Source organism: Sparus aurata, chromosome 16, assembly GCF_900880675.1.
Source record: "Sparus aurata chromosome 16, fSpaAur1.1, whole genome shotgun sequence".
Taxonomy (NCBI): Eukaryota; Metazoa; Chordata; class Actinopteri; order Spariformes; family Sparidae; genus Sparus; species Sparus aurata.
Window position 1 is genome coordinate 27,031,127 of NC_044202.1, and position 24,880 is coordinate 27,056,006.

General features: G+C 39.5%; 1 protein-coding gene across 3 annotated transcripts; it reads left to right on the forward strand.

Annotated features, from left to right (window-relative positions):
- Nucleotides 1–305: 305 nt before the first annotated feature.
- mocs1 (molybdenum cofactor synthesis 1) lies at nt 306–24,524 on the forward strand. 3 transcript variants are annotated; one of them, XM_030391719.1, is made up of 11 exons: nt 306–586; nt 1,323–1,434; nt 10,822–10,989; nt 13,228–13,392; nt 14,007–14,068; nt 15,140–15,251; nt 16,877–16,989; nt 17,422–17,532; nt 17,622–17,742; nt 19,427–19,474; nt 19,735–24,524. In XM_030391719.1, exons 1-11 carry the CDS (start codon nt 389–391, stop codon nt 20,814–20,816), a joined length of 2,292 nt encoding a protein of 763 aa, XP_030247579.1. In that variant the 5' UTR covers nt 306–388; the 3' UTR covers nt 20,817–24,524. The 3 variants fall into 3 exon arrangements, with proteins under 3 accessions (XP_030247579.1, XP_030247580.1, XP_030247581.1); XM_030391720.1 differs by having other exon boundaries at nt 1,326–1,434; XM_030391721.1 differs by having other exon boundaries at nt 19,427–19,489; nt 19,735–20,130.
- Nucleotides 24,525–24,880: the final 356 nt, after the last annotated feature.

Genomic DNA, 24,880 nt, shown 5'->3' on the forward strand with positions numbered 1-24,880 from the left:
GTGAATGTAATACTGGCAATGCTCCTCACATGAGAAATTCCATTTTTGTGCAAGACTGGGTTAGCAAATGAGCAAACCTGGCCCCACACTACAAGGACATTTTGGTTAAAATGCTAATAATGAACATAAAATATACACAGTTTGAGCACAACTGAAATAAGAAAGAAGGAGTCACACATTAATAGACTTGACTGTGTAAAGATCCCGTCCCGACTACGCTACCCAGCGTGCATCAGCAGTTCCGTACGTCTGCCCGATTGGTTGACGTAACCCCGCCCCTGATACTCCCCAGTCTTGGGGTAAGCTGACATGTTTTATTGCAGTGGAGCTCACGCCATCAGCTCTAAAACGGCAGAGGAGGACTTTGGACCTTTCCGAATATAAAACTATGGCTGCTCACGCTCGCATGTTCGGCCGCTTCTTTGACAGACAGAACAGTGTAACATATTTAAAAAAATTATGCCTGAATAGGAACAATCAGCGACTGTGTTCCGGTGCTACGCACAAGAAAAATAAGCTTGAACTTGGGAACTCGACTTTATCTGCTCCGAACTTCAACGCATCTCTGAAAACCAGGCCAAAAGAGGTAATACTGAAAACGACATACTACCTAACAGTGCAGTCAGGGCGGGATTACAACTGTGAACATGTAAATTACTGGAGTTATAAGCTAAGGTTAGGTCACTAGGTGTCAAGTTGTGTCAAGGTAGCCAGAACCTGTCTAGTTAGGACCTATTAAGTTAATGACTGCGGCGGTATTACACAAAGGTTTTGTGAGGGCATCAGTAAATTGCAATATAACAGCAACTATTTGCTAGTTGCTTTAACAGCATTGCAGATATTTGCACTGTCACCGACGGGGTGAATGAACTGTAAAAAGAGGGGTTAGGGTTAGTTTTAATTTGAATGTTTTAATGGGTGAAACTTCTGTTTGTTTAACCAACCACTGTGTCACGTGCCATGCTTGCCAATCATTTCTGACGTAACAGATGCCCTTTGTTGACAGTCAAAGGTCTGATCATTTACAAACACATGTGCAACACTCCCAGTCTGACTGACTGAGTGAAGCCTTTTTATGGCTTGATACTGTTATTGAAATGGAGCCAACACAGGGTTATCACATATCCCTGTGTTTTCACCACTGGTGTTTAGTGAAAAGTTTATGAAAAGTTTTCTGGAGATGACATGACAAAGGATATAATAGATGTATAGGGAGAATACATTGTGTGGTTGATGCATAATGAGAGATAGCAGTGCCACTGTACCCTGATTATCAGCTGTCACATTAGTTCCATAGTTATCCTCTTTTTTGTATCCCCTAGAAGAGGAGACCAGACAACAGCTTACTACCCTTCTCAGCGATTTTGACAGACGGCTTTGGCCGGAGACACAGCTACCTGCGCATCTCCCTGACTGAGAAATGCAACCTTCGCTGTGAGTAGATGTTTCCACTGTGCCATACTAAAGGCCGCTTTGGTTTATTTTCCCTGCTTCCTATCCAGCCACTTGAAGAAAGCACATGGAGCAATAACTAGAATGGCACTCACTTGGAGCGCACACCTCCACCTACCACCTTTAACTGCTTAACCATAATTTAAGCTCATCAGATCTAGGATCCCTATCAAATTGTCCTTATGGGGACCCTGCAGAGGTGGCTGTCAGTCTAGCCAAAGATTCTTCAGCAGTAGGCTGTTTGTTGAGAGGGATGCAAAACATTTGTTGTATGATTAAAAAGCAGTTGTTCCAAACATCATAACACCTTTGTACTTCTCTCTATGAAATTATCAAGTGCTGTGCAGTCTAAGTAGGCTTGGCACAGGGATGGAGGGAAAGCCAAGAAGATGGTCATCATGACGGTCATCCGCTTATATCTGACCAGAAGTGTAAAATTTGGAATATATTTTCACAGTAAACAAAGTAAATGTTACATGGGTGCAGCGTCTATGTTAAAAAGTTCTGCACCTGGTTTAAATGTGTAAAATATATTTGTGAACTGATTCAAATCAACTCTCAAACCACATGTTTCCTGATCCAACATGGCGGCAGAGTGACGCTGACTGTTCTCTCCGAGCGTCCACAAATGGATTAAATACCCTAATGCGAGATTTTTTTTTTCTTCCGATGCACCTCCGTGAGTAAATGAGCAATACCTGAGATTTGATAAGAGGAAAGCGCTGAGCATTGCACAATTGATGCGCACTAGGAGAGTCGCCTCACGCGAACGCCAAACAATGAGCCAACTTTCCAATGCTGCTCTTGACTGCAAAGACTTGCAAAATTCATTGAAATTGTGCTGTCCAAGCACTTTCAAGAAGCGGATGATGTTGCTAAAGAACGATTTAGTCGGCTAGAGAAAAAAGTTGACACAATGCAGTCTACTCTGACTCGCCAAGCTGAGCAGCTAAAATCACTGCACACTGCTGTGGGGAAGATTGAATCCCGTGTGCAGACGCTCGAGACAGGCAATATTTGTTTGCCAATCTCTTTAAAATGGTTTCCTGCACTGGCTGATCAACCTCCACAAATAATGCATGCACACAGTAGGGATGGAGTGATTTTCGAGTTTCTCGTGGAGTAACATGTCTGCATACAGAGCCCTTTGATCTGTGTAACTGAGGAGTGAATATTAAACTTAATTACACCCTGTTGCATCTTTTTTCCTTCTCACTTTTTTTCGGAGGCGTGCGCCGCGGACTCCTCTGTTCTTCATCTTCTTGCTTGTTTACCAACACTTTTCTCTGCACCACAAGTGGTGTGCTATATTATCTTTCTTTTTAGTCACAATATAAATAATTCACGCATATATGAACAACAATAACTTTATTAAGTCGAGAGATCAGTATGCGTAAATGAAATCCTCGTCACACAAATAACCAAACTAAAATAAAAGTTTGAGCAACAGATACTTCTGTCTTACAAAGACTAAATAAATAAGTAAATAAATAAGTGACTGCTTACAGCTGCCAACATATTTGTCACTTCAAACAAATAAGGAGCCTACAGCGGAAATTATTCGCCAAGAAGAGGCTCAAGTGACCCTTTCGGGAGATATATTCTTATTAATGTTTCTGTGGAATCAAACAACCTTACTCTAGGAAATGTATATGCACCTAATGAAGACTGTCCAGGCTTCTTCAGCGCAATTGAGAGTTAATTATGAGATTTTTGTGACTCAACAATTATATTAGGGGGAGATCTAAATTTAACATTAAATGCACAGGTTGATAAGAGCGGGAAGATAAACCAACCAGTCCAAAAAAATCTGTATTTACGTTACTCAAGTTAATGCATGCCGTTAGGCTTGTTGATATCTGAAGGACTCTGCACAATGATGTAAGAGACTATACTTTCTACTCCCACAGGCATCAAACCTTCTCAAGAATTGATTTGTTCCTAGTTTCTCAAGATATTGTTAAAAAGTGACACAAAGCTTAATACATCCAATAGTGATATCTGATCATAGTCCTATTCAGATTGACCTTGAATTAAAATCAGCACCAGTGTGTTTTAAACAGTGGAAGGTCAATGATTCTCTGTTCAGAGATCCAGAAATTAAGAAACAAATAAGTGAATACATTCATACATTTATGGATATTAACAAAAACTCCACAAATTATTTGCCAATGATATGGGAAGCATTAAAATGTTGCCTCAGAGGGGAGCTGATTAAGATCGGTAGCTTTAAGAAGAAGATACAGCAGTAAGAGGAAAGCAAATTGCTAACAAAAATTAAGCTGTTACAAAGTTTACTGTCAAACGAATACAAGAATGAAATATGGACAGAACTGTGCAAACTAAAAATGAAATATGATGACATTATAAGAAAAAAAATTGAATATAAACTAAAGAGAGCAAAATTAAATGATAATGAAAGTGGGGAAAAGGCAGGAAAGCTGTTAGCCTCAAGACTGAAAAAACAAATGACAAAAAATACAATTTCTAGTATCAGATTACTAAATGACTCGATATCCTCCGATCCAGATCAAATAAACAAAACTTTTACTGAATTTTACAAAAAACCTTTATGAGTCTGAAGGTGATGATGACCCTAGAGTCACTAGAAAAGTTTTTTAATAATGCAAAGCTTCCCTTCTTAACAGAAGACGAAAAACACACATTAGAGCAGCCTATAACTTTTGCCTCCTTTTGCAGATGTATCAAGCATCATATGAAAACGTCAGTTTCTCACCGTTGTTTAATCACTCACATATTACATTAATCCATAAAAAAGGTAGAGATCCTCTCTTGTGCAAGAACTATCGTCCAATATCTCTAGCCAACTTGGATAACAAAATCCTGGCTAAAGTTCTTGCAGCAAGATTATTTAAGGTAATAGGAAAGCTGATACATAGTGACCAAACTGGCTTCATGAAGAAACGATACGATCTGATAATACATGGAAATAATTTGATATCATACAACATTCAAAAAAGCTACCTCTGTCAGCTGCACTGTGTACTATTGATGCTGAAAAAGCGTTTGACCACATTGAATGGTCATTCTTGTTTAGTGCTCTACAGAAATATGGGTTCGGCACCAACTTTATACAGTGGATAAAAATGCTTTACCACAATCCTATGGCTTCAGTAAGAACAAATGACTTAATTTCAAAACCATTCACTTTACATCGAGGTGCAAAACAAGGGTGCCCAATTTCAGGTCTCTTTATTTTGGTAATTGAGCCATTAGCTGAGAAAATAAGATCTGAAAATAATATCAATAGGCATATACATTGAAAGTCAAACATATAAAATATCACTGTACTGTGATGACATCATTTTGTATTTAACAGATGTAGAATCCTCTCTTCTTCATCTCTCACAGATCATTACTCAGTATGGCTCTCTGTCAGGATATAAAGTAAATTGGGAGAAATGTGAATTGATGCCCTTAAATAAAACTTGTACTATCACATGTGTACGGAATACCAAAATAAAATGGAAACAAACAGAATTAACATATCTGGGACTAAAAATTACATCAAGTATCTATCAAACAAGAGATATTAATCTCACTCAAACCTATGATAAAATAAGAGCAAATATTGATCGCTGGTCAAGCCTTCCTAATCTCTGTGTGGTCAAGTAAATATTGTAAAAATGAATATCCTCCCTACTGTCAACTACATCTTGAGAATGCTGCCCACTATCATACATGGCCAATTGTAAATGCCAACATTACAATGTAGGATAGAGATACAGACAAAGTGACAACACATATTGAAAGATGAGGTATTGAAGAGTAATTTCCATTCTAATTTTGATTTTGTTAATGAATAGTTTTTTGGCTACATTCCAAAGAAGACATGTTGTAAGTTTAGCTTTTTCTGTGTTGACAACACAGCAAAAGGCTGATCACGCCTTTTTCAAATGCCATTTACAGGCCAGAGGAAAGGAGTGGAGACAAAATGAAAATAGCTATTAAGAGCGAAGACATTACATTTTTTAGTAGAATCAGTTTGGATTGTTAAGATTTTTAAATATATACACTACTCACAATAAGTTAGGGATATTGTGAGAGACTCAGTGGATTTCATACATACATTGTTTGTTTCACTTCAGAGAGTTTTGGGATAGGGAGGCAATTGTATTGGGGTGATAGACACACCTCATTTTGTGTTTTCCACTTAATGGTCTCACTGTGTACAGTGTGCCTTACATATTGGGGCCAATACCAAAAAACTAAAAGACAACCCTTTTCAATGTGGCATCAATTTCAACATTCTGTAGGTATAAAAAGCTGGTATTGTTAGTAAGTCATTTCAAGTTCATCATTCAAACAGCCATGAACACACGACGTCACTTAACGGACGAGCAGCGCCACCTGGCCATAGCGCGCCTTCGGGTCGGTGGCAGGCAGTCAGATGTTGCTCGTGAACTTGGTGTGTCTCAAGTGTCATCAGCAGACTTGCATCAAGACACAAAACTACTGGCAGAGTTCCTGACAGACCCAGGAGTGGAGCCCCACGAGTGACAGACCGCAACGATGACCAGTACCTAAGGACCTATGCACTCAGACATCGTTATGCAACTGCCACACAGCTGCAGGCCCAGTTACGAGATGTGAGGGGTACTAGGGTTTCCAGACAAACCATTCGAAACCGACTCCACCGCTTTGGCTTGAATGCCAGACGACCGTTGCAGGTGACTCCACTGACACCAAGACACCGCCGTGAACGTTTGCAGTGGGCACAAGACCATGTGACCTGGACAATGCAACAGTGGTCTACCATCCTGTTCACTGATGAGTGTCGGGACTCCTTGCACAGAAATGATGGTCGTCAGCGTTGCTGGAGAAGGCGAGGTGAGCGATACGCCAAGGTCAACATGGTCCCCAGGGTTCCCTTTGGTGGAGGAGGTGCAACAGTTTTGGGCAGGCATCACCAGTCAGCGCAAAACAGATTTGGTTATTGTAGATGGCTCAGTCACTGCACGTTCTTACCTCAGAGACATCATAGAACCCATCATCATCCCCCAATTCCGCCAGCACACCCCCAACTTTCTGTTCATGGATGATAATGCTCCACCACATCGTGCCAGAATTGTCACAGCTCAACTTCAGGAAGTCGGAGTGCCTCATATGGTATGGCCAGCAATGTCCCCTGACCTGAACCCCATAGAGCACGTCTGGGACCAGCTGAAGCAGAGACTGGATGATCGTACCCCACCCCCACGTGACCTGGCAGAACTGCGTGTAGCACTTGTGGAGGAGTGGAACGCATTGCCTCGGAACAACATCATGAGGCGCATGAGACGTCGCTGTCAAGCTGTCATTGCGGCAAATGGTGGAAACACCCGTTACTGACATGGTCGATTTTTTTTATTTTGGGCTATCCTTGTTATTGTCTAAATTTTTGGGGTAATAAATATTAAACTTATGAAAATGGTGTTTCTTCTCATTCATTATTAGTAATATCAAAGGGAACTTTTACCTATTTCATTAAACAGGGTTCGTACGGGTGCTTGAAATCCTTGAAAGTGCTTGAATTTCAATGTTGTGTTTTCAAGGTCTGAAAAGTACTTGGATTTTAGTTTAAGTGCTTGAAAGTGCTTGACATTATAACTCTGTCTTCCACAAAATTGGGATCAGACTGGATAATTAATTTCTGAAGTTTTTGCTATCATGAAACATAATTTTAGATGTTTACAGCATAATACAATGTACATAATTGTGATAAGAAAAAATCATGAGTATATATATTCCTGTAGATATGTATTTTACCCCAGCAAAAAGGTGCTGGAAAATCTTGAAAATGACCCCTAAAAGTGCTTGAAAAGTGCTTGAATTTGACCTTGAAAAATGTGTATGAACCCTGATTAAAATTCAGACCAAATAGGAAAAGCACTTGTAAATAACAATATCCCTAACTTATTGTGCGTAGTGTATATTTATTTATGAACAAATCATGAAGTGGGCTTATTTGGAACACCCATGGGCTTAATGGGTACATTAAGTACCCATTAAGCCCATGCCAGACTTTTGACATATTTTGACAAATTAAACAATAAAAACATTAAAAATTGGTATAAATGAATTATTGACACTTCAAATGAGACATTAGACTATCATTTTAACTAAAATGTTCTGACTTTAATTGGGGCAGTATACATTAAAAATGTCTGAAAAGCAGATTTGGTGGGCTTAATGGGGACATCTATCCATAAAGCAATCTCTGCATTTATTTTGCATGGTAAAAAGGCATGATGCTCGTACTTGAGGATGTCTAATCCATACAAAAAAGGTGGTCTGCAGCTCCCTAACTTTTTTCATTATTATTTATCATTTGGTTGTCAGCAAGTAAATATGTTTTTTGATCCCAGTGTGATTAAAGACTGGAAAACCATTGAGGAGAATATGTTACAAAGCTTAAATATTGACTCAGGATGTCTATACTATATGAAAACATTTCCTAAGGTACTGATTGGAACTCCCATTGAAGTGTCATTCAAAATTTTAAAGTCATGTACAAAGGTCTTAAGAATTGACACAGATAGTTCAATAAATCAGCCAATATGGCAGAACCCAAATATGTCAGTGAACAAAAAGGTTATTAATTGGAAAAAGTGGAAGGAAAATGGAGTAACTGGGCTTTGTCACATTTTCTCTAATAATAATTGCAATTGTTTTAAAAATGTTGATGAGTTAATCACTGATTATAATATTCCATAGAGTGAGTACTTGAACTATATTACCTTACGGCACTGTATTGAAAAATGTGTGTCGATAGAAAAGCTGAGAATTTGTGTACACGCATTTGAAAATATTCTTCACAGTCATAACCTGCCAAATAAAAATGCAGTTAAATTATGGTATTCAACTCTGAATGATAGCATTGGCGATCAATTTGATGTTTGTGCAAAAAAATGGGCCAGAGATCTGCATAAACGAGAGGAAGAGTTGTCCTGGAACGGTATATGGAAAAATGCAAGGCAACCTTTTCGATGTATAAAAAATAAACTAAGACAATTCAAAATACTCAACAGATTATACTACACACCGTCAAAACTATTTACAATGGGCTTACAAGAAGACAGTAAATGTCCAAAATGTGGCAATACTGATGGAACTTTGTTTCATTTACTCTGGGATAGCCATAAAATAAATTTGGTTTAGTATAACAAAACATGCAATGAACCACATTAACATAACTTTTCCACTAACACCAGAGTCATGTATATTAGGAGATCTACATAATTTTAATTAAGTTCCACCAAAGGACAAGAAAGTGTTCCTCTCTTTATGCATGATCACAAAAAAGGTGACCATCAACAACTGGATCTGTGCCAAAACTCCATCGGAGAGGGAGTGGGTCACCGAGGCAATGGAGGCAGTGAATTTAGAGAAAGTAGCCTTTAGCCTCTTAGTGAACACCCCCATTATAAGGTTCTTTTTCCAAAACGACGTACCGAAATTAAAAGCATGACAGCTCCCACATAGTTTGAGACTCAGGGATGTGCTTGGTACCATGACATACTGACACAGAGTTACAGAGGTTGGAACACAGTTTATTGACATTTGAATTGGACGGAAACCAAAACCTGACTAAGATATAAGGGTTCAGGTATGTCTATAGACACAGCAGACACAATTAGGCCATAGCCACAGGTCTCAGCTTGCTACACTCAAAATTTGAAGTCAAAAGACTAAAAAATTGATTTCTCCCAACTTTTTCTCTAAAGGCATGTCTGTGCGTTTTGCTTGAGTCCTTTTTTTCCAAGATATAACTTGAGAACCCCTTTACCTAGAAACATAATATTGGTCTCAAATGAAAGCTAAGACCCTGGGGTTTCTTGCTTGTTTGACACTTGTAGCTAGTTTTGGGTAAAATGACATGGATATTCCCATTCTATGGACTCTTGGCGAACTATGAAAAAAAAAATTTTGGCATGACGTTGTAGCGTTGTAACTTTTTTCCTTTGTGTTTGGGCTTAAAATAATCACGACAGTCTCAGCTTTCCAACAGTGAGTATATACTGTTAAGATCTGATGCTTAAAACTATTAGCAAAAAAACTATTAGTTTTTACGAAGGGTGTTCGTTTAGTGAAGGGTGTTCCTATGTTGGAACGGTGTTCCTTAAGGGGTTAGTCAGGAAAATAATGACGTGGGTTATGTTGAAATTTGGGCTCCAATGGAAAATTATTTGATGTCGTTGTGATGTACATGTACGTGATGATTTGTCCTCTTGATATTTCTTTTGAGGTTGCTTATGAAGTTTGTAGTTATAGTGCTTGAGACCATTTAAAGGGTGGAGGGGTGGGGGATTTGGGAGGGACTAGGGGCGTGCTATTTGTTTGTCTGCTTGTGTTTTGCTCTCTGTTTGTTTGTTGTTGTTGTTTTTGTTTTTTTTTCTCTTCTGTCTTTATAGTACTGTTATTATTATTTGTAATATGTTTGTGTGGGTATAAGGACGTATGTGTATGTATCTGTGCTAATAAAAAAAAAAAAAAAACTCTCAAACCACATGTATTAGTGTCTAGCTTAATTAGTATGTTGTTTATCAAGAAGTTACCAGCATATAGCTGGTCAAGATGCACTAGATAGTTTAATATCCACAACAACAAAAAATAGAGCTCAATTTGAGACAAAACATTTCTAGAACGAGGATTAGAATGATAGCATAGACATCTTAATTTGATATTTTTTTTTTCGTAGAGCGATTTATTGTTGTCTTAAAAGTTTGGTTCAAAAATGAATTTATTATAGGTCTTCTGAAAATCTGACAATCTGCTGGGTCCAAAGTATACAGTACATACAGTAATTCTAATCTTTGTCCCTTGTCCATTTTCCCTCAGGTACACAAGCTTTTGGCTTAATTTTTAACCCTTCTTCTTGACAGAATCACTAAAGTACAATTAATTTATTAGCTTCCTGGCACAGACTTGTTTTCTCAGTACAGTCCACATGTTGTCGATGGGGATTAAGTCAGGACTTTGATAAGGCCATTTGAAAATATTAATTATAGCCCGATTTAACTGTTCCTTTTCTGCTTTTAAAACATGTTTGGGATCACTGTTCTGTTGAAACACCAAACTGCACCCAGGACCTAATCTTCAGGCTGATGATTTTAGATTTTCCTGAAGAATTTGGAGATAATCCTCAATCTTATATCGAGTATTACTACAATTACTGTGACTGACAGCAGGTAAGGTGTTCTTTCAGTAAAGGTCTCACCTTCATGCTTCCAAAGCTGTTGCTGGTCATTGTGGCTAAACAACTCAGACTTTGTTTTCAACTTGACAGTGTAAGAGAAAAGGATCAGTTGAGTGGCAAATTACATTTTTGGTATCTGGTAACCTTTTGTACCTGTTTCCGATTTTCAGGTCAGTACTGCATGCCAGAGGAGGGTGTGAAGCTTACATCGCGGGCCCAGCTGCTGTCCACCTTAGAGGTACTGACCCTGGCTCGCCTCTTCGTTCAGGAAGGGGTGGAGAAAATCCGTCTTACTGGAGGAGAGCCCCTCATCAGACCTGATGTGCTGGATATCATCTGTAAGGAACTAATGAAAAAACTTGAGTAGATGGAGATGCTTATTTCAGTCAATGGTGTATTAAGGGTATGTTGTCCTACCAGCCTGTCAAATGAGTTGACCCATCATTTACAGTATGTAGAAATACGGGTTTGCTCACCACTCCTTTAGAGTGCAGTTTATTTTACAGTCAGTCAGGAGGTAGAGAGATTTTTTGTGATATTTCAACAGTTGTTACCAACTTGAGGCAAATACAGGCTGCTTTACCATATGACTTAGTGGATGTAGTGACGGCTTTTTCAGCAGAATGATTCAGTGTTTCATATCAGACTAACGCTAGCCCTTTTCACACAGAAGAATCTTGCATTATTGACACAACGAAGGCTCACGATTTCTCCGCCTTAGTTTGTTCACTCTGAACCAAACAGTGCAGACATAAAGCTGCACCAGTGTGTCAATTTACATAGCACGTCAGCGCTACGGAACCAAAAAAGGTTTGACAGTACACATCATGACGTTGACAGCCGTGTGTTTTTTTTGTTTCACCTGTGTCCACCTGTTAATCTAAACATGTATCTGATGACTGTTTAATATCATATGAGTGTAGTTATAATGTGTTGTGATTCAGATCCTGACCCACCATGCATCCTGAAATGTGTCAAAGTTAGGTTTTTTGCTCTTAATGACATAATCACCATTAGTTAACAGCGGACTCTGTCTGAAGTTTACTGATGTCTCTGTCGGTAGGGCTGAACATCATGGTGATTTTCTCCAAGACAGTAACTACAAAAACCCAATTGTGGAAGGATACAAACAGATGGCGAGTTAAAGTTCTTTGCCGGGGACAAATGCTGTTTTTTGGGCAGAAATGTGATAAAGAGACAGTAGGACAGACAGACACTTTTCCATGTATAACTGCAGACTTTCTTTCCTCGTATAAGTTTCAGAAGGCAGTACCAGTTACCACATTACGTTACTGTGGACCTGAAATGTTGCTCTGCTGGTAATTTCTCTTTATTTGATGAGTGAAGGATCGCATCGGAGCCGCAGCAAAACTGTCCCCCATCTCCGCATCTGTAACTTTTACACAGACGCATCAGAGATTTGACACATGGTTCCCGCGCTGAAAGGGCAATGTGAATGGAGCTAAAACCTCTTGTGGTAACCCTTTTGAGTTTCTGAGTGTCAAGGGGAGAGTAGGAGGGAGAGAGGAGAGGAGCGGGACTAATCTTCCATTTTACGCCTTTAAATTAAGACACTACTGAATGGGGAAGGGAAAATCATTTGCTTACAATGGAACTACAGTATGAGCTTGGTCTGGTGATCTATTATCAAACCATTTCAATTTTACAGCGTAATTTGTAGATTAGCCAATGCAGCCTCAGCTAATGTGGCATGTGTTCTGAGACTGATGCTTATGGGAGCAACATTAAAGCATGACATGAATAAACAAAGTATTGTGGTGTGACCGATTGGCAATGTCTTTGTTGGAAGAAGATCATAGGCTGCCATAAAGATTGGCATTAGACACACAGTGTCATGTGACAAACACTGTGATGTCACATGACCTTTATTTGAGTTTACTGAAGTGGATGATTTGCATTTAGTGGATACAGTAATAAGACTTTTAAGGTACTGTATTTATTGCTGTTTTCTGAAATTGGGTAATTTCGAAAGCTGTACATTCAGTAAATATTTCCCTAGTCAATCATGTTCAAAGTGAAAATCAGCCATACAAGCAGTACCTGAGTAAAAGTCTGAAAGTATTTGATATTAAATATTCTTGTATTTATGTATTTGTATATACTGCATACTTTTCTGTGACTAATTATGGGTGTGCCAATTATTGTAACTTATTATCAGCCTTATTCCAGTTAGCAAATTGGAAATGGTGTTTTTTTTTTTAGTTTTTTTTTTAATCCGATTGCAGTCAAAAAGTTGACAAAAATGCACTTTCTTGACTGTGATGCAGCATGCAGATGAAACAGTTTGCAATGATAAATATATTTTGTCATTGCGATTGCAAAACTAAATCAGTGGAAAAGTCATCAAATTTTTATTATCATTATTATCGTTTTCATATGAATACTTTCAGTCCTTATTCTAAAGGGGTCATGTATTAATAAGCTAACTTAAGTCTTGTCAGTTAGCTGTGCAATAGTTACCCCTTGGTATTGCTTACTAGTTTTTAGCACCACAGTATCTTTATGTGTATCACTCTTTCCCTTCTTTCTTTACCATGTTTGCTGTCTCTCTGTAGCAGAACTGAGGAAGTTGGAGGGTCTGAAAACCATTGCAGTGACAACCAATGGCATGAACTTGGCCAGGCTTCTGCCTAAGCTGAAAGATGCTGGCCTTGACCTGATCAACATAAGCTTGGATTCACTCGTCCCTGCAAAATTTGAATTCATTGTCAGGCGTAAAGGTACGAAATGTATCCACAGTGATCAGCTACAGGACAGGTTAAGTGATTGAAGCTGTGAATATAATAGGATGTGTAATGGTATGAAAAACAGGGATTTGTGCAAGGACACAAGTGTCAGATACAAACAGTTATTGATATCCTGGTACACGTAATCTTACTCGGTACTCAATATTGTATATGCAGTATGTGCCTGTTGTTGTGGGTTAATCCCTCCGGTTTACTGAAGGAGCCTGTAAACTCTAAACCGTAGAGTAGAAGTGACAGTAGGCCAAAGCTCCAGGTGGTTGGCATACGAAAGGTAGATGCAGACGGACTGGGATTAGGAAATGTAGGAGAGAAAAAGGAGCAAAGGCATTACTGCTTTGTTCTCTTTTCAGTAAAAGGGATAAGTTGGAGACATGTACATATCAGTTTTTTGGTGAATCATGGGCTTAGTCAGATATTATAGGCGTCAAACAGAGAAATTAAAATCTATGTTGAAAAAGGCCCGTAAAGCTGAAGTAGGGGTACATTGTGTCATGTGATTCGGTGTAACATTTTCAGACACATGTTAATCACAAAATGTTGATATCTCATCCTAGTTTCTTCTTCAATTTCTGTTTTCCTTTTCCCAGGCTTCCACAAGGTCATGGAGGGCATTGATAGGGCCATCGAAATGGGCTACAATCCTGTCAAGGTATTTTGTTGATCTTTTTAAACTTGCATTACCTAGAAATGTTTACTATATTGTAGTTCATATTTGTCTGTTAAATCCCTCTTTCATTCATTTCATAAAAAAAAAAAAAAAAAAATCTTAATACATGTATTTTAGTCAGACAACTCTCTTATTAGACTCTCTTATTAACTCTTATTATCTACTTACCTACTTATTAACTCTTTATTAGAACATAGGTAGAGTTTGGCAAGTAGGCTGCGATCTCAGCACTGCCCGCAGATATTTTTACATAGTGCTATTGGGTATAGTGATGAGCAAAACATTTTGAACTACAGGCGCATGCTGGGGTGGTGGTCGGGCTCAAAGAACATGCAGCATTCTGACACAGGGCAGTGGTGGCACTGAGATGGGAGATTTTTGCAGTTTAAATGATAAATTGTCTTGCATTTTTATAGTGCTTTTCCAGTCTGCTGACCGCTCAAAGCACTTTACAATACTTGCCACATTCACCCATTCACACACTCGATAGCGGAGGCCATCAGCGCCATGCAAGGCGCCAACTGCTCATCAGGAGCAATTTGGGGCTCAGTATCTTGCTCAAGGACATTTCGACATGCAGCTGGGGGGAGCCAGGATTCGAACCAGTGCCCTTCTGATTACTAGACGATCCGCTCTACCTTCTGAGCTACAGCCGCCCAAAATCCACTCCCAAATTGATAGGGTGCCTTTAGTTGGTGAGTGTAGAGACTGGGGCATGTCATGTGTGTATCCTTGCAGCTCAAGTTTTCTGCCTGAACTAACTCACTGGCATCACTCTACATTTCAAGGGTTATGTGTTGTGTTCTTTGTTCTTTTTTTTTAAATTTATGTTGTTGTTTATTTTGTATATGAATTTAAATTTGCATTTGCATAATATAAACAAAATAATATCTAATATGTAGGATATTGACTACAAAACCAGGTATTGTGGATACTGACACATAATTGGAATTAAAAAAGACACCAGGCAGGAGATTGCTATACCAACTTCTTTATCTCATATTAATATATTGTACTAATCAGTGGCCTATTGTTCTGTGCTGGCCTCTGTAGGTTAACTGTGTGGTAATGCGAGGCCTCAATGAGGATGAGCTTCTAGATTTTGTGGCACTGACGGAAAAGAAGCCTCTGGAGGTGCGTTTCATCGAATACATGCCCTTTGATGGTGAGTGCTCTCTTCTTACAACATCTTACTACACAGTTCTGGAAAGGTATCAGATTATACAACTTGGATATTGTCATAAATTACTTTTACGCATTGTTAGGACATCCAAAGACATTTCGATATAAATTACTGTAATTTGTTGATAAATTGTGTAAACATGTTATAGGGGCAATATATGAGTATTTTAAAAAACAGTGCCTACAAATAATCAACAGAATGTGGATAAATAGCCATTTTGGCATTATGTCAGTGTATTATACTGCAGAGATATCTACTGAAGTTAGCATGCTAAGTAGTTAACCCCAGTCCATCCTGGTTGAAAGCCCCTGGGCTAGGGTTGTAAAAGCTAACACTCATCTTTTTGTTGGTCTATGGCGCTGTCACTTCCCGCTGCCTCCGGATAGCAATGACATTGACATTTAAGTGTTTTTTTGTACATTTGTTGTTTTGTCTATATTTGTATGTTGACCATTATTCCATTTACAAAAGCTATAAAATGTTATTAAATGGGTGACTACTTTTTTATAGGTATTGCAACTAGCTAAGAGCAGCACTAAGTGGTTACATTGGTGATACATTTCCCCCTATCTGAGTATGAATTTGAAAGGTGACCAGTTCTTGCAAATGGCACCTTTCAACACAATATGTAAAAAAAGTAATTCTGCATACAACGCTCACTGCAGCTGCAGCAGGACTGAACTTCATTCTAGAGTAGGGTTGTGTCGATGGGCAATGCCATTGTCCATTGCTGATGGTTATAAAACAGTACAATACAGTAAGTCCTCTACCATTGTAGCATCATGATTTAAAAGCCCTCTCTTCACCAAAGAGAATAAAAAGCACTCTGTCTCCTCAGAGCTGCCAACAAAGTAGTAGTTGTCGGCATTTGTGACATGTGGGAAAGATTATGAAAATGAGTTATGGTTGTTTTTAAATGTTATTTTGGTTTTGTTCTTAATATACCAACTCAGTGATTCAAACTCGGGACACCCCATTGCATTTTCTAACCTTAGCCTCCTCTGTGCAGCTACCCAGCTAATTTTGTGTTACATTTCAAAGGCTGAATGCAGCTAAGTTACCAACATGCACTACGGAGGGAAAGACACTTTTATCCCCTGCATGTTGTATGTTGGATGCTTGCCTGGCAGGGGTTTTTGAGAGTCAATCTGCCTTCTTCCTTCACTGGTAATGGGAGACAGTTTATCAGCAGGTAAGACAGTTGAAGGTTGCTGTCAGAGTGACAGTGGGAAATGCTGTGACTACAGTGGTTAGCCAGTATGCCAACCCTGCCTTATGGCAACTCAGAGAGGACATACTACCTAATTTAAAGAAACTTCCCGCCACCACCAGAAAAATGATGGCATCGTCCTTTGCAATGATTTATTGTGGACATCATTATGCCAATTTGTTAAATTTCGCCCAAGCATAATGTGCATGACCAAAGTCCTCCACAAGGCTGAGCAGTTTAATTGCTGAAGCTATTGGCAAACTTGTGACTCAAGAATGAAAGAGCAGCCAAAAGTCCCCAATACTACTGTGCTAGCTTGACAGCTTGTAATAATGTGTAGCTTATGATATGCTACATAAATATAATTGACCCACACTGCCTCTTCTCCTTTCTGCAGGCAACAAGTGGAATTTTAAGAAGATGGTGAGTTACCAGGAGATGCTGGACCACATTAGGCAGCAGTGGCCCAACCTGGAAAAGCTTCAAACTGGACATTCAGACACTGCCAAGGTCACTGTCTCCAACTGTACTATATTTCTCAAATATTTTTTGCTCCCCAGAACCCCAGCAAAGATGATTCAGAAGCACACTGATTTTCCTGATGTATCAATCAAGAGGTCCCTAAGTGCCATTCTTTAGGCTATTTTTTTTTCCTCTGGCTCAATACTGAGACCTCCTGTCAGAACATCGTGACATCTTATCATCGGGCATGAACCCGTAAGGCTGGACTTAATAATTGATTTATTGGTTAGTCAGCAGAAAACTGAATCAATCTTTACAATCTTCTCTGATCCCCAGCCAGATCTGAGAAAAACATAAATTATCTGGCATAAGAACCAGATCAAGCACTGTCATTGGCTTGAATGTTCCTTTTTTTAAAAAAATGGCATTAAAAGGGATTTTGACTTTGACTTTTTGACTCTATTCTTTGTCTTGTAACAGACATTTAAAGTGCACGGCTTCAAAGGACAGTTTGGCTTCATCACCTCCATGTCTGACCATTTCTGTGGCTCCTGCAACCGCTTACGCATCACTGCAGATGGCAGCCTCAAGGTAAAGCTACAGTTAAAGGGTGTCTGTGTGTGTGTGTGGCCGTCCATGAATCTAGTTTTAATGTCTTACTTCTTCCTGTCCTTTCTCAGGTGTGTTTGTTTGGGAACTCTGAGGTATCCTTGAGGGATGTTTTGCGCTCTGGGGCTTCAGATGAAGAACTTCTGCAAATCATTGGAGGTGCTGTGGGCAAGAAGAAGAAACAACATGCAGGTAGACGTTGCACTCTTGTATGGTATAATCAGGGATAGGGATGAGACTTGATTATATTTAATTGCTTCTGCTTCTTGGTCTGATTCTTTATCGATTCCCTTATTGATTCCTGAGAAATTTCCTGTGAGGAAAAAAGTAGGCCTACACAGGTTTTCATTGTCAGTGCCACGGTAATAGTATTGCTGAGTCTGAACTAAGTCTTGAAAATCAGAAAAAAAAGAGAAGAAAAACAACATGCATGGGACTCAGGTGTGCAGCAGTTCCACTGTTTAAACATGGTCCACTGGTTAGCTCACCTACCAGTCAGTTCATTGGATGGCAGCCAACAGGTCTGTTAACTTGTTAGATGAAACCTCCAAGGTTTTTAGCTTTTTTAGCGCCATGCCCTGTCAAAGACTTTTAGTGCATTTTTTGTAGTAGTTCGTGGTACAATTCTCAATCACTTAACAAACTGGTCTTCTACAAAGTTCAGGTGTAGTAGATGTACTAAGCTACAATGGTGTCCTGTGACATGTATCCGTCACACTCACAGCTGGCCAGCTTTCACACCGGAGCCCCGTTAAGTTGAGTGCCGCATGTGCAACTCGGAGATCGTGCAACTCGGAGATCGCCCATTTGAGACTTCAAGATATTGGGCTGTGTCCTCCTGTCAACCATAGCCTCTTTCACACTGCCGTACCCCCGCCTCTGTGTGAAAGTTTTAGATGCGGAGAGGGGGGAAATTTCGCTCCGGCGCTGATCCTCCTCTCGAGGTAGTATCAGGGCCGCATTATTGGTGAACCGTCCCAGTGTGAACGGATAATCCGGAGGCGCGGAGCGAGGGCGTGTCGGTCTGACAGTCTGATAACTACACAGGTCCTTCACTCAACTAAATACAGAGAAATGTCCCACAAAGCAACGTTACAAGACAGAACAAAAGAAACGTAGTAACTGTAACTGTCTTTGGCAACTTATATGAGGAAAACAAATACAACAGCTGTACGTGCAGAAGCGTCTGTCCTCCTGTCTGTCCTCCACCTGTCCTCCCGACTCTTCCTCACATTTCTGCTCAAAAAACAGCGTTTGTCACCGGCAAAAAACTTTAACTCACCGAGTGTTTGTGATGAAAATAAATCACTTAAACTTAACTCCTTCACTTTCCAGGATGTTTGGTGGGTCAGGATCTCAATCACTACACATTATAACAGCATTCATATGATTATAAACTGTCCGCGGATTTTGGATTAACAGGGGAACACCTGGGGGAACACCTGGGGAAACACCGACATCATCAACATGACGTGTACCGTCACGCCTCTTTAGGAGCCGCAGCGCTGGCTTTCTGTGTGAATTACACACCTGAAGGCGGAGATGCTTCGCTCTGTGTGAATCACCATTTGGCGGAGAATTGGCGAACCAACGCTCCGGAAATATTGCGGAGAGGCTGTGTAAAAACGGCTCATGACTCCTTCTCCTTGCAAGTTTTCAGCAGCAAGTTTAATTTTGTTGTGTGGCAAAGTGTGACTTTCAGAAAAACATGGCGGCACCACTAAAAGGAATCGATTAATTCAGAGGTGTGCTATTCTGATGGATTGGACAATTTGGAACCTGTTCTCAACAGTTCCAGTTCACACTTCCCATCGCTGCTCATCATTTAGGAGTTTGAAGTTCAATTGGATTGTAACATCTTCCTGTTTGTGTTCAGGCATGTTCAGTATCTCCCAGATGAAGAACAGACCTATGATCCTCATTGGTGGGTGACATAGCTGTACGTACAAATCTCTGACACTCAGTTTGTTCCGTCACTGCTCAGTCATGATGTTTTTTTTGTTAAGTTATGCTTTTTTAACTCACAGCCTGTTCATAGTAAACTATTTAGCTTCAGGATGCATTTATGTTTTAACTATTAATGATTACTGACTTTTATTTGAACTGTGAATATTGGTCTTGGTCTCAATGTGAATGGCTGTTTGTGAAATATCTTTCTTGACTAATGTTCTCTTTTTCCAACAGGCACCACATCACAAAGGCCATCGTCTCTGCCAAAGTCACAAGACAGCCAGAAAGTTTTCCCCGTTGTTTGTCAGCTTACAAATGACACACTCCTCTCTACAACACCAGCTCCCTTCAATGGCCATTCAGGCAGCAGGAGAGAAGATTATTTGTGCCTTCCGGACTGCACTAAACAGGCAGCCCATATTTGCTGCTCTAAGTCCTTAGTGAGAAGAAGTAAAAATGTTAAGTCGCATATCAACAAAGCAAAACCTAGTGGGAAGGACGGCTTCCACAGTGTAGTGCCCCTTCACTCCTCTGACTTTGGTCTCACTATCAACATTTGTCACACTAAGACTGCAAGTATTTCTACACACACAAATATCATGAGCTACGTTAATGAAGACTGTCTCAGGTACGCACAAGCCAGGGGTCCTACTGCTTTGATGAGCCACTTACTCAGGACCCCAGGAACTCCTATTTTTTGCACACTACCAGTGAATGCCAAACTAAGTCTTAAATACGACAATGTTAGACTATTTCACAGTCAAAGTTCCAGCAAAGACCCCAGTGTCAAATTGGATCAGACCAAGTCAGACATGAAAGGCCACCATGATGAAACCACTGAAGCCAAGCTAACGCATACAGACGCCCAGGGTCGAGCCACAATGGTAGATGTTGGTGGTAAAATTCCCACGCGTCGCACAGCCACAGCCCATGCCACTGTCATCTTGGGCCACACTGCCTTTCAACTGCTTCGAGATAACCAGCTGGCTAAGGGTGATGCGTTGGCCGTGGCCCAGTTGGCCGGCATCATGGCTTCCAAGCAAACATCAGCCCTCATCCCGCTCTGCCACCTGCTCCCCTTAGATCACACCTCCGTCACCTTTGAGCTCAATGAGCTGCACAATGCTGCAGTCATCACAGCAGTTTGTCACACTACAGGCAGGACAGGAGTTGAGATGGAGGCTTTGACAGCTGTCTCTGTGGCAGCACTCACTGTCTATGACATGTGCAAGGCAGTGAGCCATGACATTATCATCACGGATGTAAAACTACTAAGAAAGACAGGTGGAAAGAGAGACTTTAATCGTCATCCTTGACCTCCTCCCCATCAATGAATTCAACCCAAGAAAAATTGAGGACTTATAAGCAACATAATACTATGTTATGTATATTGTAATGATTTGTCTGTCATTTATCCCAAATTAATGAATCATGTTATCTAAACATATTTTGAGATGGTTTTATTATATTTTCTATTCATATTTTCAGATATACTTGATTTTTTTTTCTGTATACATACAGTATCTGACATGCAACAGTAGTGAACAACAGAAGTACAGCTGCAGTGTTTCTTTTTATCTCTACATGGCACTTAAGTGCTTTATTCACAAGCCTCCCTGGAATTCTTTCAGCAAAGAACATACTGAGGATGGGCTCAGCACTCAAGACAGAAAGAATGTGTTTATTTTTTAAGAACTGCCATTAGCATTGAAGGAAATTCCATTTCAACTGAAAGCCAGCTGACAGCTGAGCAAAGGAGTACATGTTTGAGTGTCAAAAAATACTTCATACTCTATTTGTTCCTCTGCTGACCTGCTCTGAATTGCTGTAATTCACAGCGCTGTGAAAGTTTTTTAGTTAAATCAGTTATATGAAACTTCTCAGTAATGTTACTTCATGTTGTCAGTGAATTTGCTCTTAAGTTGGGCATTTACTGGATATAATTTTAGTTGGTTGTGAACGCTGGAGGCAACATGTGTTCTTCCACGCACACATGCTTTACTTTTATTTATTATTGTATCTTCTGGGTCAGATTTTTCGGCCGCTAACTAGTTTGACAATTTTTATATTTTATTCACACACCAAAATATTTGTCTCAATTAAGAAATGAGCCTGCCTATTTTTCTCATGGACATCATTCATAATTTCAGATATGTTCTAAGGTTGTTTTTTTGGCATTTTTGTCTTATTCAGATGCAGATGACAGAATGTTCAGAAAAATCCCACATTTTACACTTTTTCAAGCATTTTCAAAGCTTGTGTATAGAGATGGTGCCGATCGATCGGTAACTGATCGGATCGGGCCGATATGGTAAAAAAACGATCGATCGGGAAATCCGATAAAAGGTTAAAATCACCGATCCGATCGCATTATACATATATTATACATGTGCTTGTGTTTGTTACATTCTGGATCCAAAGGGGGCGGTAGTGCGCCAAACCGCTGCCGCTTCAAAACAAAGAAGAAGTGTTGTGTTGCGGTCACACTGCCTGCATGCACTGCTAACATGTCAGTTATATGGAAGTTCTTTGAAATATGTGAGACAGATGTCACACACGCCAGCTGTAACGCATGCAAGCGTTTAGTGCCTCGTGGGGGAAACAAACCAAGTAGTTTTAATACTACCAATTTAATTCGGCACTTAGTCGTTTCACAGCACAGAACATAACGATTTCCTGCAACTAACTAGCGAAAAGAAAAAGACAACGCCGACCCCACAGGCACTGCTGCAAACAACATTGGAGAGCACGCAGCCCCACAACCCTCGCGGTGAGAAGGCCATGGGAATCACAAGAAGGCTATATAGCTTATATAGGCTCAATTTTTTTTTTATTTCTTTATACTATGTATGCAACAATACAGCCATTTAAAGAGCAACTAAACCCCTCAGTTTTGGATGACGTGCTCTAAGCTGGAAATTCAAAAAATGCCTTGATTATGGGCGGGGCTCCAGGAGTACTCTCCGATTCCCCCCTCCCCCCTAACCGTCACCACATTCACACACGCAGAAAAAAAAAATCATAAACACAAACATCGACATTTATGCTAGCTAGCTATCTGATCATGAGTGACTCTGACAGTAGCGCAGACACTTTCGCCACAGAGAGGTCCTTTGAGGTGGAGGACTTGTCTCCTCCAGAGTCTCCAACCGGAGACTCTGATACAGCTGGTACGGCTCTGGATCACGGTAACTACTAGAATACAAAAAACTAAACAAGCTAACTAATCTAAAATTGCTAAATAAGTACTAAATACTATAAACTAACACACGTAATAACTAAAATCTCCCAAAAACAATCTATGCTATGCTAACTACCTACTCAATAATTACTATGCCTCTCTATTCGCAATTCTCTCAATCAAACCTACTCGCCACAGATTCCAGATCGGCAGGTGCTAGCTTTTATAGGAGGGGGCGGAGCTAACCGTGGTGGACCATGACGAAAGCTGCCTCCAAAACATCATCTGCCTCCATGTCAGCCAATAGGAAAATTCGATTGTAATAACCGGGTTTTAACCCATAGAGGGCAGTCACACTTACATTTTTACTACAAAATACGCCAAATTGAAATACTTCGACTAAAATGTCAAGAGTTGGACCAGAATCACTCAGCAACACTACTTCATACCCAAATACATTGGTTTTCAGCAGAAAAAAGTGGTTTGGGGGTTTAGTTGCTCTTTAAATGGCTAATATCAATAAATGACTGAACTTTCAACCTTCAGCTCTTCTTGACTTCTAGAGGCTATTTTGGCATATTGTTTTCCACAGTGCCACTGCTGCTATGAAGGAATATTGAAGTTACTGTTATGCAATAAATAAAGGCATCTAGTAGTATAAATAAATAATTACAAGGTTAACATAAATGAAAGACAAAGGCCTTTGCATGAGTGGATGAATTAATGGGGGGAAAAAAGAGTAAAATAATATAAATATTAATAATAGTGTTCCACGTGATCGATCGGTTCTGATCGGTAATCGGATCGGTGAGGCTTTAGGTGATCGGTGATCGGTATCGGTCCCAAAAAACCTGATCGGACCATCTCTACTTGTGTAGTCATTCACACTTCCAGAAAGAAACTTTGAAATCGCATATCTTTGTCTACATTAAAGGTTGTATTTATCTTTCAAATCGCATTCAAACTTTTGAAAATATTATATAAAACAAATTAAATAAAATATTTTCCAACTTTTCTCCCTCTATACATTCTCATTGAAAATGCATTAGGACTGTGAAACATTCAGAGATTATGACTTTCTTGCAGTATTCAGGTTTTTTTTTTACAGCATTCATACTTTTTGAACAGTTGCAGTTCAAACATTCATAACTTTTCAGCAATTTTCAGACTTTTGTATTGGTATGTAAGGGGTTGACATAGTTCTCAAAGCCAGCCATGCGCATTTGGCGTTGGTTTCTCAACAGCAGCATTCACAACTGCAAGTTCTTCAGGACTCCCTTCTCTAGTTTTTGGTCATTCCCTTCCACCTTTGTGGTCAACTGGAAAAACTAGCTATTTATACTCAAACCACATTACAGTAGAAGATGACAGGACTATTGGGGGACTATTTTCTTTTTGCTCTGCTGAACTATCCACTATTAATATCATGGTTTATAATACCACGTACACTAATTAAGTTTTGTTGTAGTTCTTTGTTCTTCCCTTTCCTCCCTCTCTTTGCCCCTGAAATGAACTTGATTGGTTTGATTTCTACTCAAAATGTGGAATTGTATAAAATTGTGTCATTCTTACTGTGTGGTGAAATGATAACTGATGTATGTCACTTTCATTTTTTGTCAGTATCGCTCCATGTATGATCTTCTCTCTGGTCTGCATTGTAGAGAAGTAGTTCTTACTTCTTGGGGAAGTGAAATATTGCCATTTCTGTACCATAACTAAAACATTATATTCACTCATTATATTCCAGTTAATTTTTTGAATGAAGTAAATGCAAACTAGTTGTTATTGGAGACTTGTGAAGTAGTTAATTTCCATTCTGCAGATTAAACTATTCTACAGTCTTTCCCCTGTGATGTCTTAATGTTTTTTAAAGTTTAGTATTGTGTGACACTACCAGGTTTCCAAGATGGCGCACCTCAATAACACACCTTGGCTGATAAAGGTGTGAAAAAGTCTTACGAAAGGTCAACATAACAATATAAATGCTTTTTCTACCATAGTAAGTGTATTTTTGAGGCCTGAGGACATTGTGTCAAAAACATAGTTGTTAATTATTAATATCGACTGACTCACAATTATTAAAAACACCAAACAAGCATCATAAAAATATGACATCCCATTTATCCAGGCAAACTCTGTTCAAAAATAGAAATGCATACCTTGTTTTATCTCATACTTTTTGCAAGTTAGCAAGATTAT